At 34.7% G+C, this 13,356-nt stretch overlaps 2 protein-coding genes across 7 annotated transcripts; both read right to left on the bottom strand.

Moving 5' to 3' along the window:
- Positions 1 to 415: 415 nt before the first annotated feature.
- On the bottom strand, positions 416 to 13,307 carry LOC130806635 (uncharacterized). 6 transcript variants are annotated; one of them, XM_057671791.1, is made up of 8 exons: positions 12,931 to 13,307; positions 8,017 to 8,160; positions 7,429 to 7,798; positions 6,865 to 7,280; positions 5,453 to 6,055; positions 4,105 to 4,164; positions 1,960 to 2,378; positions 416 to 1,225 (listed from the first exon to the last, which is right to left on the bottom strand). In XM_057671791.1, exons 7-8 carry the CDS (start codon positions 2,336 to 2,338, stop codon positions 705 to 707), a joined length of 900 nt encoding a protein of 299 aa, XP_057527774.1. In that variant the 5' UTR covers positions 2,339 to 2,378; positions 4,105 to 4,164; positions 5,453 to 6,055; positions 6,865 to 7,280; positions 7,429 to 7,798; positions 8,017 to 8,160; positions 12,931 to 13,307; the 3' UTR covers positions 416 to 704. The 6 variants fall into 6 exon arrangements, with proteins under 6 accessions (XP_057527774.1, XP_057527771.1, XP_057527772.1 ...); XM_057671788.1 differs by having other exon boundaries at positions 6,865 to 7,798; XM_057671789.1 differs by having other exon boundaries at positions 5,589 to 6,055; positions 6,865 to 7,798.
- Positions 9,368 to 12,918, bottom strand: LOC130806636 (uncharacterized). The gene has a single exon (XM_057671793.1). It carries the CDS (start codon positions 10,194 to 10,196, stop codon positions 9,549 to 9,551), a length of 648 nt encoding a protein of 215 aa, XP_057527776.1. The 5' UTR covers positions 10,197 to 12,918; the 3' UTR covers positions 9,368 to 9,548.
- Positions 13,308 to 13,356: the final 49 nt, after the last annotated feature.

Raw genomic sequence — 13,356 nt, 5'->3', positions numbered from 1 at the left:
ACAATAAGTAGGCATTATTCTTTAATGGGCTGGACTTGAAATACATTTTTCAAAAAGACGGTTTCTCAAGAGACTAGGTGATTATTATATCACCACAAAGATGACTTGAGGCTTTGCTAGATCTCTTTTGTGACTTTTCTTGTTAACAGGGAAAAAATAGGGACCATATTTGAACATCTGAAAGAGACCAGCTTTAGTTTGCATGCCAAAGGATAGTGAAGAGATGGGGAAAACCCCATGATAAATTTCATTCCAAAGAGCCTATTATAGGCATGCTCAAAATGTTCATGAGGATGCAAACTAAGAAAAGCTATAGTAATGATTAGTTACGAGCCACTTGGGCGGATATGGAGCGTTAGATGTAGACAATCTTATCCTTGTAATAGTACTGATTCTTTATGATCTACCCTTATTAGCAAAACTTTATCTGCTACTTCATATAAAAAAAAAAGCGCACATGATTTAATGAGTCTATAACCAAAACGATCAAGGATGCACCAAGAAGATAATTACATGATACAACAGATAATAAATAAAAATTACAAATGGATAACAAAACCCATCTCAAGGGTGTTATTTTTATTCATGGTATGTAGTCAAAGGCATTTTATAATTTTAAATCCCATTTAAAGGAAATATTTTAATTATAAACTCCTGAAATTGGAGAATATTGCAATGCTCTGAGATGAGTTTAAGGAATCAGTTTAATGGTCAATAGATGAATCACGGGATTCCAAGAAAGTGTTGATTATTTTGTCCAACGATAAATCAGTGAAGTAACCCTTTCCAATAACCATACCTTCTTCCTGAGCAAGACGCTCGACTTCAATTTGAACTTGATCGCCTCCAGCCTTGTCCGGTTCTAACAAATTGCAAGCAATCTCGAAGGCTCCTTCTCCATGAGCAAGCGCCACAGCTTGCACCGATGGAAGTCCACCTCCTCTTTCGCTGATAAGTGTAGCTATTTTACGAACAGCTGAAATATTTGTTGTAAAGATTGGGACATTGTAGTAGCCCACCCATCTTGTACTCCCTATTACGACAACACCCTTGGACGGATCAACATGACTTGGCCCTTCATCAGGACGCAAAGGTAAATATTGCGAGTTCGGTCCTCCAAACCAAGTGTGACCATCAGCATTAGGCCTGAAGTAGCCGAGCTCCCTTCTAATTGAATCGAGTGTACGCCCTTTATCGTGTGCTGCTCCAAACAGAAAGGTAGGAACTGCAGATTATGGAACATAGTTATTGAGTGCATAAGGTATACTTTCCTAAAAGGTAATGGACAATGCACAAGATATCATCATAATCATTGTACACGGTGTATCCGCCCATAGAAATTATGTTCAAGGTCTGGGAAGGGAAAAAAGATGGCAACCCATGATCAAGGTCAAATGCACAAGATAGCATCATTCATCAAGATAATTTTGTTCATATAATGCAAAGATTCCTCAATTTGTGTTCTAATCCATAGTAATTTTACAAAGGATAAGTTAAATGTAACATTAGACATGCAAGGAGCATACAAATCCTCACAGCAATACAAAAGAAGATTTGAGTGGTATAATTTGCTATAAAAAAGAGTTGGGATCGATAACATTAGACAAAAAAACAGTTTTTAGGGAGTGTCGTCGTCGAATGTAGGCAACTTTACCCTTATAATAACAAAGAATCTTTTTTTATCAAACACCTGATAGCAAACATCATCTGCAAATTCACATAAATAAGGTGTTTAAAATAAACCCGATGACCCGACACTTACCCGACCTTTTAACCGAACTTGACTTGACCCGATTTCAAAATGAATTTAAAAATATATAAAACCAATATAAACATAAGACCCGATTTTAAACTAAATCGAAACACCTCACCCGAAATTGACCCAAATGAACACCTCTAATGAAGCAATCTTCCTACTTTCATTCAATGTTTAATGCTAAAGAGAAACAGTATATAAACCTCCAAGCTTGGTGCCAATATCTGCAGCTAAGGACCTTGCAAGTTTAGCGGTTTGCTCCAAAGAAGTATCAGTCAAAGGGTGAAAACAAATGTGATCAACAACTCCAAGACGAGGATGGGTACCGCTATGCGTATTTAAATCAATTGCTTCTAAAGCAGATTTAACCATTGCAAAAGCAGCATCTTTTAGAGGACAAACATCCGAAAACGAGTTTGGAGGTAGCTGAAAGACAAGAGTATAACCAACTCGGTTGTAAGTCTCATCTTCAAACTTATTGATCATCCTCACTCCATGCATGATCTTAGAAGCTGCTTCGATAGACTCGAGAGCAGCTTTGTTGCGGCTTTCTGATATGTGTAACTTACAACAAACAAGCATATTTTCGTACTAATTTTTTCGACCAGTCCTCCCAATCTACCTGGAAAGACAAACGCCAACCATTAGCTTTGAATCCTTTCACCATAACATCAAACCACACAGCGTCAACTCCATGCATTTCATTTTATGGTGATCCATTTCAATCCGGGGGAATCCAAAATAAAATCAATTTATTAAGTATTGTTTTTAGAAAATGTTGATAGAAAGGGTTGAATCTTAGACAATATTGTCACACACTAATATTTTAAACCAACTTAAACAGTACACTTATTAATATATTTAGAGATATAACTTATTAAATGTTTTCAGTTGACAACATTAAATAAGGTTGTATCTGCCCCTTATGGCCTTATTTCATACAAAAGTTCTTTATAATTTAATGGCATTCTTCAAGTTTTTTCAAATATCTTTCCTAACTCACATCTCCAAAATTATTTCTAGGATAACAAAAAATACTAGTAGTACACTCTTTTAGTTTCTTGGTTTCTTTGTAAGAGCCTAAAGAGTAAAGTCAGAAACAAAGGAAACTCTCCATAATGCAAATCCCCTAACCAAACATATACCTTCCTTACACCCAGTCCATTCCATCACACAATGTCATTAAGTGGCTCCCACCAAAACAGGATTGGGAGTCGAGTATACACAAACTTATCCTTGATAGTGATAACAAATAGATTGTTTTACTTGCATGTATGGTAAAGAAAAACATAATAAAATAAATCACCACAAACATACATATTAAGTAACGTGTATTATATAAAAATTTGTTAGTTTATTATGTTCACAATTCAAGAAATTTATAATATGAATAAATTATTCAATTTAACAAAAAAAAAAAATGCTCATTTAGCCATTTCTTTAAATAACATTTCAGGTAGATCTATGGAGTGTGAAACAATCCTATGTTCTTATTGGTTAAAATGACCCCTAAAATCCTAACTTTTTACAGAAGAAAAGAGATACAATTCTTGGACAATTCCATACATGACAAGAAAGGCCAACTCATTTCCTACATATAAACATTCGTTCACTTGTGATTTGTGAAATATCATCTCTGATATCTTTGGGAATATAACATTTTTTATTTTATTTATTTTTATTTTAAGAGGTAAATGAGCATTCTTGAGGAGGGAAAGTAAGGAAACCCCTTCAAGAAATACCTTAGACAGGATCAATATTCAGTCTCTCAGATGAGAAATACAAATGGAAGCCATAAACTCTTCCTCATATAACTTTTTTTATCCTTTTTTAATGTAATTACCATTTCGAATTGCTACGTTTTTTTAAATAGTTGTTACACTTGCATAGTAAATACTATTCATCAAATCACATTGTCATACATCTTATTGTTCATGTATAAGAAAATATAATAAAGTAAAATCTTGTTTGATTCGTCTCGATGCTTATTTTTGTAATATCAACTTTAAAAAAAAATTATTATATGCAACTAAAGATAATAGAAATTAAATAATAATTTGGTAAGCATAAAAACGGGTGACTAACTATTAAAAATCAGAGGAACTATGTTATTCAGATTCACACATGTGAGAATCAAAGGATATAACACAATACAGCCAAAACTTATGCTTCTAATGCTACAATATAAAGTATTTTTAGAGTATCCGAGAGTAAATTTCTCATTTACACAGAAAATCTCCTATAATTATAACTTATGATTTTATGGTTACAAAATAGATGAGACAAAAAGTCAAACCAATAGAAATTACAAAATTGAAAGTTGAAACTGATTAACATTAAGTAATTACCTTAACCTTTCTGCCTGTAATGTATGCTTAAAAAGAGAAATTGTGATTCAAAGTTTGAACCTAATGAAATAAACAAACTTGTAAAAGTAGCAATAATGAAATGAATGCAGGAGGACAAGTCAACTTGTTCTGAAATATGTTCAATTGTAAACAAACAACAATGAAGAAAGAGAGTGAAGGTAGGTACATATACCTGTTTTATCATAAAATGGCATTCATTACTCATCTGTCCCTTTAAATTTGCTACTGAAATTGACATATTAAGAAAAAAAATATCACTTTCAGTAGTAAATTCAAAGAGATAGAGAGCGTATTCAGTAAGGGTGGTTGTGGAATTTAAAAATTAGTGGCCCACATACTGATGAGTCACAAGATGGATAATATATTCTTTAAAAAAACAATCAGAAGTGTACTCTATAATTGCCATATACTTTGCTTGCATTAAGATTATAAGATGATTAGCTTAATTTTTATCAGTCTGGAGTATATAGAAGATATATTATTAAAGGATGTGATGCAAGTCATGAAACATGTGCAATTTGCTTATAATATTATATATTATGTAGCATCGAGCATGTGCACTTATTATTTATCAGAAGTTGCTGATAATGTTAGTTAACTAAGGGATAATCGAAAATAATTTCTTTTATACTACTAACAAAAGTTAGATTGCATACATCCAACCCACCAAACCGCATTATGGTGGGATCCATTTAATGGCGTTAGAAACTTGGGGAATGGAAAATTGTTGTTCTAGTCACAAAGCTCGTATCTTAAAAACAATGAGGTTGCAGGATCAGACCCCACTATATGGATTTCAATGGTGGTGAGTTCCCCTTACCATTTCCCCAGTCACAAGACTCACGAGGTGCTTTACCTGAGCAAAGTTCTGGTTTAGTAGGACAATTCTTACCAATCAAAAAGGGAGGATGCGGGCAATATTTTATATACAGAGGTATTTTGGAGTTTTACACAGTAGATAGAGGAAATATTTAGAGTAGAAACTCCTGAAATTGGAAAACGTTATCAATCACTGATGTGGATTATCCATTTTCATCATCCTAATATCATTAAGTGAATCCCATCTAAGGTGGAGTTTGGGAGGATCAGATATACACAACCTTATCCAATTGACGCTTGGTAGCAAACGTAAAATACAACTTCACATAAATAAGAAGTGCACGTGATTTAATAAGTCATTTTTATTATTATTATTATTATTATTATTATTATTATTATTATTATTATTATTATTATGCGAGTGATGTAACAAGTTGCATAATGATTGTATTTCATTTCCCTGATAAATTGATACAACAAATAAACATATTAATACTGCCAAGCTTACCAGAAAATCATGAATTTTTATTTCAATATAAGGGTAATTCTACTCATAGTGCATTAGAGAGATGGTCAATAAATGGGTCTTCAGACTTCAATAAACTGTAGATAATTTTCTTTGGGAAATAAATTAGTGAAGTAACCTTTTGCAGCACACCAATATCTTCCAGCGCAAGACCCTCAACTCAATTTGAACTCGATCTCCTTCAGCCTTGCTAGGTTCCAACAAACTGCAAGCAGTCTCGAACACTCCCTCACTAAGAGCAAGCACAATACCTTGCTCTAATGGAAGTCCACCTCCTCTTTCCCTGATAGTGATAAATAGCAATTTTACGACAGCACAAAAACAACCCAAGGCTTTAATCCCAACATATGGGGTTGGCACATGAACCAAAATATATCAAAAGATTTGGACGCTGTGTTTTCCATGAATCTTATACTCCCTATCGTTACAATGCCCTTGAACGGATCAACATGACTTGAAACAAAGGTAAATACCGAGTATAACTATCAACATTTGGCCAGAAGTAGCTAAGTTCCCTTCTTATTCAATCAAGAGTACGTCCTTTATATCATGTGCTGCTCCACACAGAGAAGTAGGAACTGCAGACTATGGAACATAATTAGTAATTGCACAAGAAAGATACTACTCTAGAAAGTAATAAATGAAGCACAAAACATTGTCACATCAAATCTTCTTCACAAAATGCAAAGAACAATTTCCAATTGATCCATTGCACTTCAACAAAGATAATTACATGTATGATGCAGCAATCAATGATTATGGAAAATGAAAATATCTCAACAGTATAAATAAGGAATATTGTACGAGATAATTTTCTGTATACAAGAATCATGATCCATAGTCATGCTATCCAGAAGATAAGGTTAGTTTCATATGACTCTTGCAGAATTTCTTAAAACAATAGCAGCTATAATTCAGGTGTTTCAAAACCATAGCCTGATGTTTCGTCTTCCAACCGTCCCAAATTAGCTGATACATAGGGTTTTTGGAACAAGTTTAAGAGTGCAAAAAGAGAGAAGGAAGTGAGTACCTAGATGTGGGGTCCAGTTCAGAAAAAACATTTGCCAAAAATGGTATATATCAACTAATTTGGAATGGCTAGAATGATCACTATTTTGGGATTGGAGTTCGATAATGTAGGACAACATTCACGAACTAGTACTAGAGAGTACAGCTAGCGAGATATAAATATCTTAAAGGTGCCTCCATTTCAATATTCTGGAGGACATAACTAAATAGTAGCAAAGCCCCATTATAAAGTTACCTGAGTTAGCTAGTTCTCTTCATCCATAAAACATAATGCAGAAATAAGACGACAGCAAAAACAACAGCAATACAACAATAAATAAATAAAATTTCCTACTTTTACATGAAACTGAATAAAGTGAACAAACCTCGGTGCCAATATCTGCGGCCAAGGATCTTGCATTATTTAGCTGATTACTCCAAGGAGGCATCATGAAGGCGTGAATACATATATGATCAAAAACTCCAAGACAGAGATGATTCCCACTATTCCCATGAAATTCAACTGCTGCCAAAGCAGATTGAATTAATGCAAAAGCAGCATCTTTAAAAAGGGCAGAAATCCAAGGAGATTACTTAGACATGTAAGTATAACCGATTCTATTGCAAGTTTCATCTTCAAACTTGTGGATAATATGAACGAAGCTTTGCAGCTCCTTCAATGACAGACTGCTATGTAGCTCCTTCAATGACAGACTCGAAAGTAGCTTTGTTGCGGGATTCTGATATGTCTAACTTGCAACAAGCAAGCATATTTTCATAGTTTTCCCAAGAATCTTCCCACCTACAGGCAAAGGTAAAATGCCAAAATTCAGCTTTGAGATAATCATATAAAGATGATTTAGACTTTCTTATGCCTTTGTAAAAAGCATCAAACAACCAATAGTATACTACTCCATCTAAAAAGCAATAAACAAAATCAGTGAAGTAACCCGTTCCAGCAACTGTTCCTTCTTCCCCAGCAAAGCACTCAACTTCAATCTGGATCTAGATCTCCTCCAACCTTGCTTGGTTCCAAATTGCTAGCTAACTTAATGGTTTCCTATCCATGAGCAAGCGCCATAGCTTGCACCGATGGAAGACCAACTCCTCTTTTGCTGATGTGTTAAGCAATTCTACAACCAACTGAAAATTTTGTTAAGACTGGAACATTGTAGTTGTCCATCCTTTTTGTATCCCTATTACAACAATGCCCTTAGATGGATCGATTTGACTTGGCCCTTCATCTGGAGACAAAGGTAGATACAGTGAATTTGACCACCAAGCCCAAATATTTCCACAAGTATTCGTGTGCTGTTCCATCTAGAAAGGTACAAAAGTGCATAAGAAAAGGGTACAATACTCATGAAAGTAATAGGCAAGGTAGTATTATTCATTATCATGCTGAAATTAGGGTAACAAATAAACAGCATTAGAACAAGATTAAAGATAACTCATAAGTATGGCAAACACAGTGTCAGGACAACTTTATGACATACTACTTAAACTTCAATGTCTAATGCTAAACAAATTAAACAAACCTTCAAGCTTGGTGCCAATTTCTGTGGCAAAGAACCTTGCAATATTAGTCGTTTGCGTCTTGTATGCAATGCCCAATGGGTGAAAGCAAATGTGATCAACAACTCCAAAACAAGGATGGCTTCCACTGTGCACATTAGAGTCAACTGCTTTCAAAACAGAATTAACCATTTCAAAAGCAACATCTTTTAGAACGCAGTTACCAGAAGACAAATTTGGAGGTATCTTAGAGACAAGAGTATAACTAACTCTGTTTACTATTATAGCTTAGATCTTCAAACTTATTGATAATTCTCGCTCCAGAGAAAAGTTTGGCAACATGTTCGATGGACTCAAGGGTAGCTTTGTTGTCACTTTCAGATATGTAGAACTTACAACAAACAAGCATAGGTCTTAGCATTTTATGATTTACACTAGCTTTCCCAATCAACAGGAAAGGCAAATGCTAAGGACCGCGACCGCAGGCTAATAAGAACCAAAAAAAACGGCATGACTAATGCTTCATCAGCATATTTTATAAAATCTAGCCTTTCTCTTGCATATACACATGATTACATCAATGCCCACATTAGCTACAAAGATCCAATCCCATTACAGTATAATGAATATTTTTATGGAGAAACTGAAGAATAACAAATCAATAAAACATTGGAAAAGGACAGAAGCACAGTTCATATACTATCATGAAGTTTTTGATTTTCAGGGAGAAAGAAATATATGACCCTCTGCAGCACATATCAAACATTGAGCGGACCAATAAAGCGTCAGAAGAAAATCAATTGCTTCATATCCAATAGCTAGTTAGCTACAGAATGCCCTAATATAAATCAGCAAAAAAAAAAAGGCAACCTCAATATCATGTTGAGAACAAATTTAGCAAATAAACCTGACATGTAAAAATCACCTACAAATGTTGGATCTATAATAACACCAATCATCAGAGCTCGCCACAGAATGATATGGATTCTCACTCGAAATGCTAAAGAACATAATAAGTTTGAAAATCTCAAACCAAATATCAATGAAGAAGAAAAGATTGCCAAATACCATCTCCAAACTCAAGTTCAAGTATCAATCATTTGACTTTCCACAGCTCAAAACTTTCATAGTAGCATCAAAACACACAAACTATACTATGTACTCTGCTTTGAGTCGAGAATCAATCTAAAAACACTTACTTCAGATAAACATAGATCTAAAAGTTTGCTGCAAAAGTATATATTCCCATTGTTTCCTTGACAAAAATGTTTATATTACCTTTGGAGCTCAGATCAAATACAACAAAAAAGGGAAATTCAAGGCTTCAAACTAATATTTGATTTCTTAACTTGATTGCAAGAGTGTAAAACAAAATTTATTCAGAAACCGAGTATATTAATCGCGCTGATCCAGATTATACCCCAAATATGGCTAAGATGTACAGTCATAGCCCTCACAATAGAAGGGACATTACTAGACTATCTTAATTAATAAAATAAAGCACAATTACATATGTAATTTCACTATCTATGTATAACGTGCTTCCACCCAAAATTCAATAATCTTGAGCATCAGACATTTTTGGGTATCCTTTATATTCCAATTTGACTCCTAAAGTTGCATTAATAGCTCTAAACTTCAACCTAAGCTCTTTTAATATGTCATCCTTGCTCTCATCTTCATGATCCATAAGTGGATAGTTTTCTAGTAGCTCCTCTATCTGATGAATACTCTTCTGGATCCGAGCAGAGAAGTAACTAGGTTCAACTCGAATAACCGATGTCCAAACATCAACAAGACCACGGTAGAACCCAAGCTCTTCCCCAGATTCAAATCCATGTTTTAGACCCACTTCATAGCCATCTTGCTTTCCCAATGTAAGCCCATCTTTATACCCATCTTTGTAGCCTTCATTAATGTGGGATTCTTCTAAGTTTACAGAACTACTGAATATATCATCATCATCCAGGTTGTTCCTCGGAATTTGGGGTTTTGGCGATTTGAGATTGGAATCAAACATATCCATTTGAATTGAGAGGTATGATAAATGAGCAAGAGAGAAGCGGGTACCTGTTATCAGGAAGAAAAATAAAATCAATGATTGTGCTAAGAGAAGGGGAGGAAGATACTTCTCATAAGAATGGTCAGGGAGTAACGCCAGCATAATCAAAAGAACCTTACAAAGGTCGAAAAAAAAAATCATAGATGAATTTAGCAAATTACATGAAAATAACTCAATAGGGGAATTACATTTACCTACTCCTTTACCTACTTCTACACCAATACTTCCCTCGTCAAATGTCCCGGTCAACACTCTTACACTACAATTACATTTACCTAATCTTTGTACTCCATCTCATTCTTTACCAACACCATCTTCCAATCCTCTTACCATTCAACCACCTTCTTCACCCATTTCCCTAAGGTCTACACGTCCTCATAAATCCCCATCGCACCTCAAAAATTATATTTTCACTTATTCTTCATTCTCATCGGTGCAACATTGTCAATTATGATATTTTACCAACCCCTTCCAAAGCTCTTATAACATCACAATCTGTTTGGAAAGAACCCTCCTCTTACAAAGAAGCTACACTAGTGAAGTATGGCAACAAGCTATGCAAATTGAACCTCAAGCTCCTACGCAAAAAACATCTGGAATTTAATTTCATTGCCCCATGAAAAGAAAGCTATTGGTTGTAAATGAGTTTAGGAAGTCAAGTTCAAATTTGATGGCTCTCTTGAGCGTTTCAAAGTGAGGCTTGTTGTAAAAGGGTATAATCAACAACATGGCACAGATTTTCAACAAAACGTTCTCTCTTTTTGTGAAAATGACAACAATTCGTTGTATTGTTGTCTCGACAACGAACAATAATCGGCCCTTTATTCAATTGGATATCAATAACGCATTCCTTCATGGAGACCTTCATGAAGAGTTTTATATGAAGATTCCTAATGTTTTAGACACTCCACTTAACGTTGTGTGCAAACTTTAAAAAAATCCTTATATGGGCTCAAACAGGCCTCACGCCAATGGTTTGCTAAACTTAAAATCGAGCTACTACATCAAGGAATTTTTCAATCCAAAAATGTATTCTCTCTTTATTAAGAATACTTGTTCTTCTTTCACTTTGGTGCATGTGTATATGGATGATATAATCATCACTGGAACTGATATTACAACTATTACTAACCTTAAAACCTACTTATAACAAAATTTTAGTATCAAGAAAATTTACATTCTTACATGATGATATAGTCCTTAATAAAGAAAATTTACGTATGAGTTCCTACATGATTGTGGCATTTCCAAATTCAAGAAAGTGACCACACCTCTATCTATTACCCTTAAACATCAGTAACACCCCTGAATTTCCAACCCTTTAAGCGATACCAAAATCGCAAAGTGAGTAGAAATCCGAGTGTTACTAAAAACAAAACAAAAATAGAATCAACTAAACTATAACTAATCCAAACAACTTGTCTTTAGTGATTTTTAAAATGTGAGACAGAATCCGGAGCATCTCCTTTGAAAAACTAGAGGCATGAAAGATAGACATGCTCAATAATATATAAATAATTATACGAAAATGGAAACATCGGCCTTGAATAATCTATCACGGCAGAATGAGTCGTTACGCTTTGATGACTTCATGACAAGCACGGATCGTGATTACACCGCAAATGCTTGAGTTTGAACATGACCAAACCAATTCAACTCCATAAAAACCTTAAAAACCATAAGACGCAGTGGAAATAAATTATGCACAAGGATGTTAGAAGCCTAGGCCAAAAAACCCATACAACTCAACAAAAATAGATTGTAGGTAGAGTCAAATCTTCTATAGATGTTGCAAAAATTATAAGAAACGCGCTAACACACCCGATATGCAATGCAAAAGGACTCAAATAATTGCTACGCCTATCTATAAATTTCATGTTGCTCAACATAAGATCGAATGTCAAATACATCGTAGCAGGACCATCATAGAAAGAGTCATGGTCAAGAAAACAAAACATGTACACGTAAGTAACAAACAACATATTATAATCATGTCAATAAACTTAACTATAACTTATTACACAATGGTATATAGATGATCCTAAAACAATTTCTAAGTACTACTCCCAAACTCTAATCATCGTCTCTACTTCTCATAGTCATTGGAACTTATCGACTTCAAACTACTTCAACCTTTCTTCTTTTATCGTCTCATAACACCCTTCTAAGGCACACATGATATCACCTTGGTCAAAAGCATTATTAGGCAACCTAACACCAATGCCGAAGTGTGAATTCATAGAGCTTATCAACTTCAAACTATATGTGATTAGAGACCACCATATTGGGGTTTTCAACGCCCACGTGGTAACACCTCAGGTAAAGAGGGTGAAGGCCATGTTGGAGCCTAATAGTAAAGTATGATGATTATACAAAGATCCATTACCCTGAAAACTAAATAAACCGGGGTATCAAGCAAGTGGAGTCAATCTATCAAACATATAATGATATTTCCTCAATAAGGGAATCCTTGCCATTCTAACTCAACATAATTCAATACTTCCTCGATAAAGAAATAATCTTCATTTCAGTTAAACATACTCAACAATAAAGGAATTGATCTTCCCGATTCCACCAATTAACATCATCAAAACACATTTTAAAAGCACAATTAACCACTATTTCCACTCCCAATTCAAAACCTAAATCAAACATGCTTAAATTAAATTACAATTTTGACTCTTACCCAAAAATTCCACTCCCAATTCAAAACCTAAATCAAACATGCTTAAATTAAATTACAATTTTGACTCTTACCCAAAACAATTCAATACATTTCTGATTTCACTCAAATTACAAACAAAAACTATAATTTTAACAGCAAAAATTTTTTTAAAAAAAAAAAAAAAAAAAGAAGAAAAGATGAGTAGCTCACTAAAATGGAGAAGAAAAATGAGGGGTGATGCGTGGATGTTTTGAGGCGAAATGGGGCAGTCTGGCTGCTGCTGCTGTTGTAGCGGTTATGGAAAGGAAAGCAGGCGTCTGCCGGTGCCGAAGGCGGCGCGTAGGCTAGTGGTGCAGGCACAGGATCAGACAGAAGCAACGGAAAAGCGACAGGAGCAGGCAGAGGAGAATAAGAGCGACGAAGAAGGAGAAGGAGAAGAAGAGAAGAGTGAAGAAAGTATAATGGGGATGGAGGTCACAGGAGAAACAAGACAGTTTAGGGATGTTGGGTAGTAGGAATGGGGTTTTGGAGATTAAAAGATTGTGATGTTTTAAGTGCGATTTAGGGTGCCATTTATTTAGTCATTAATTCATAGTAAAATGTATTTGTTGGTGAAAAAAGTGAAAGGGTTAAAAG

Source organism: Amaranthus tricolor, chromosome 2 (assembly GCF_026212465.1).
Source record: "Amaranthus tricolor cultivar Red isolate AtriRed21 chromosome 2, ASM2621246v1, whole genome shotgun sequence".
Classification (NCBI taxonomy): Eukaryota; Viridiplantae; Streptophyta; class Magnoliopsida; order Caryophyllales; family Amaranthaceae; genus Amaranthus; species Amaranthus tricolor.
Note: the sequence above shows the minus strand (reverse complement) of the source record. Positions and strands in the feature narration are given on the sequence as shown.

What these genes read in the sequence shown, in the direction of transcription:
- LOC130806635 (XM_057671788.1), bottom strand. Translation starts at nt 2,338, where the DNA reads ATGCTTGTTTGTTGTAAGTTACACATATCAGAAAGCCGCAACAAAGCT. An exon ending in TATTGGCACCAAGCTTGGAG is followed by an intron (nt 1,226 to 1,959) that starts GTTTATATACTG and finishes CATAATCTGCAG; the next exon opens with TTCCTACCTTTCTGTTTGGA.
- LOC130806636 (XM_057671793.1), bottom strand. Translation starts at nt 10,196, where the DNA reads ATGATTTTTTTTTTCGACCTTTGTAAGGTTCTTTTGATTATGCTGGCG.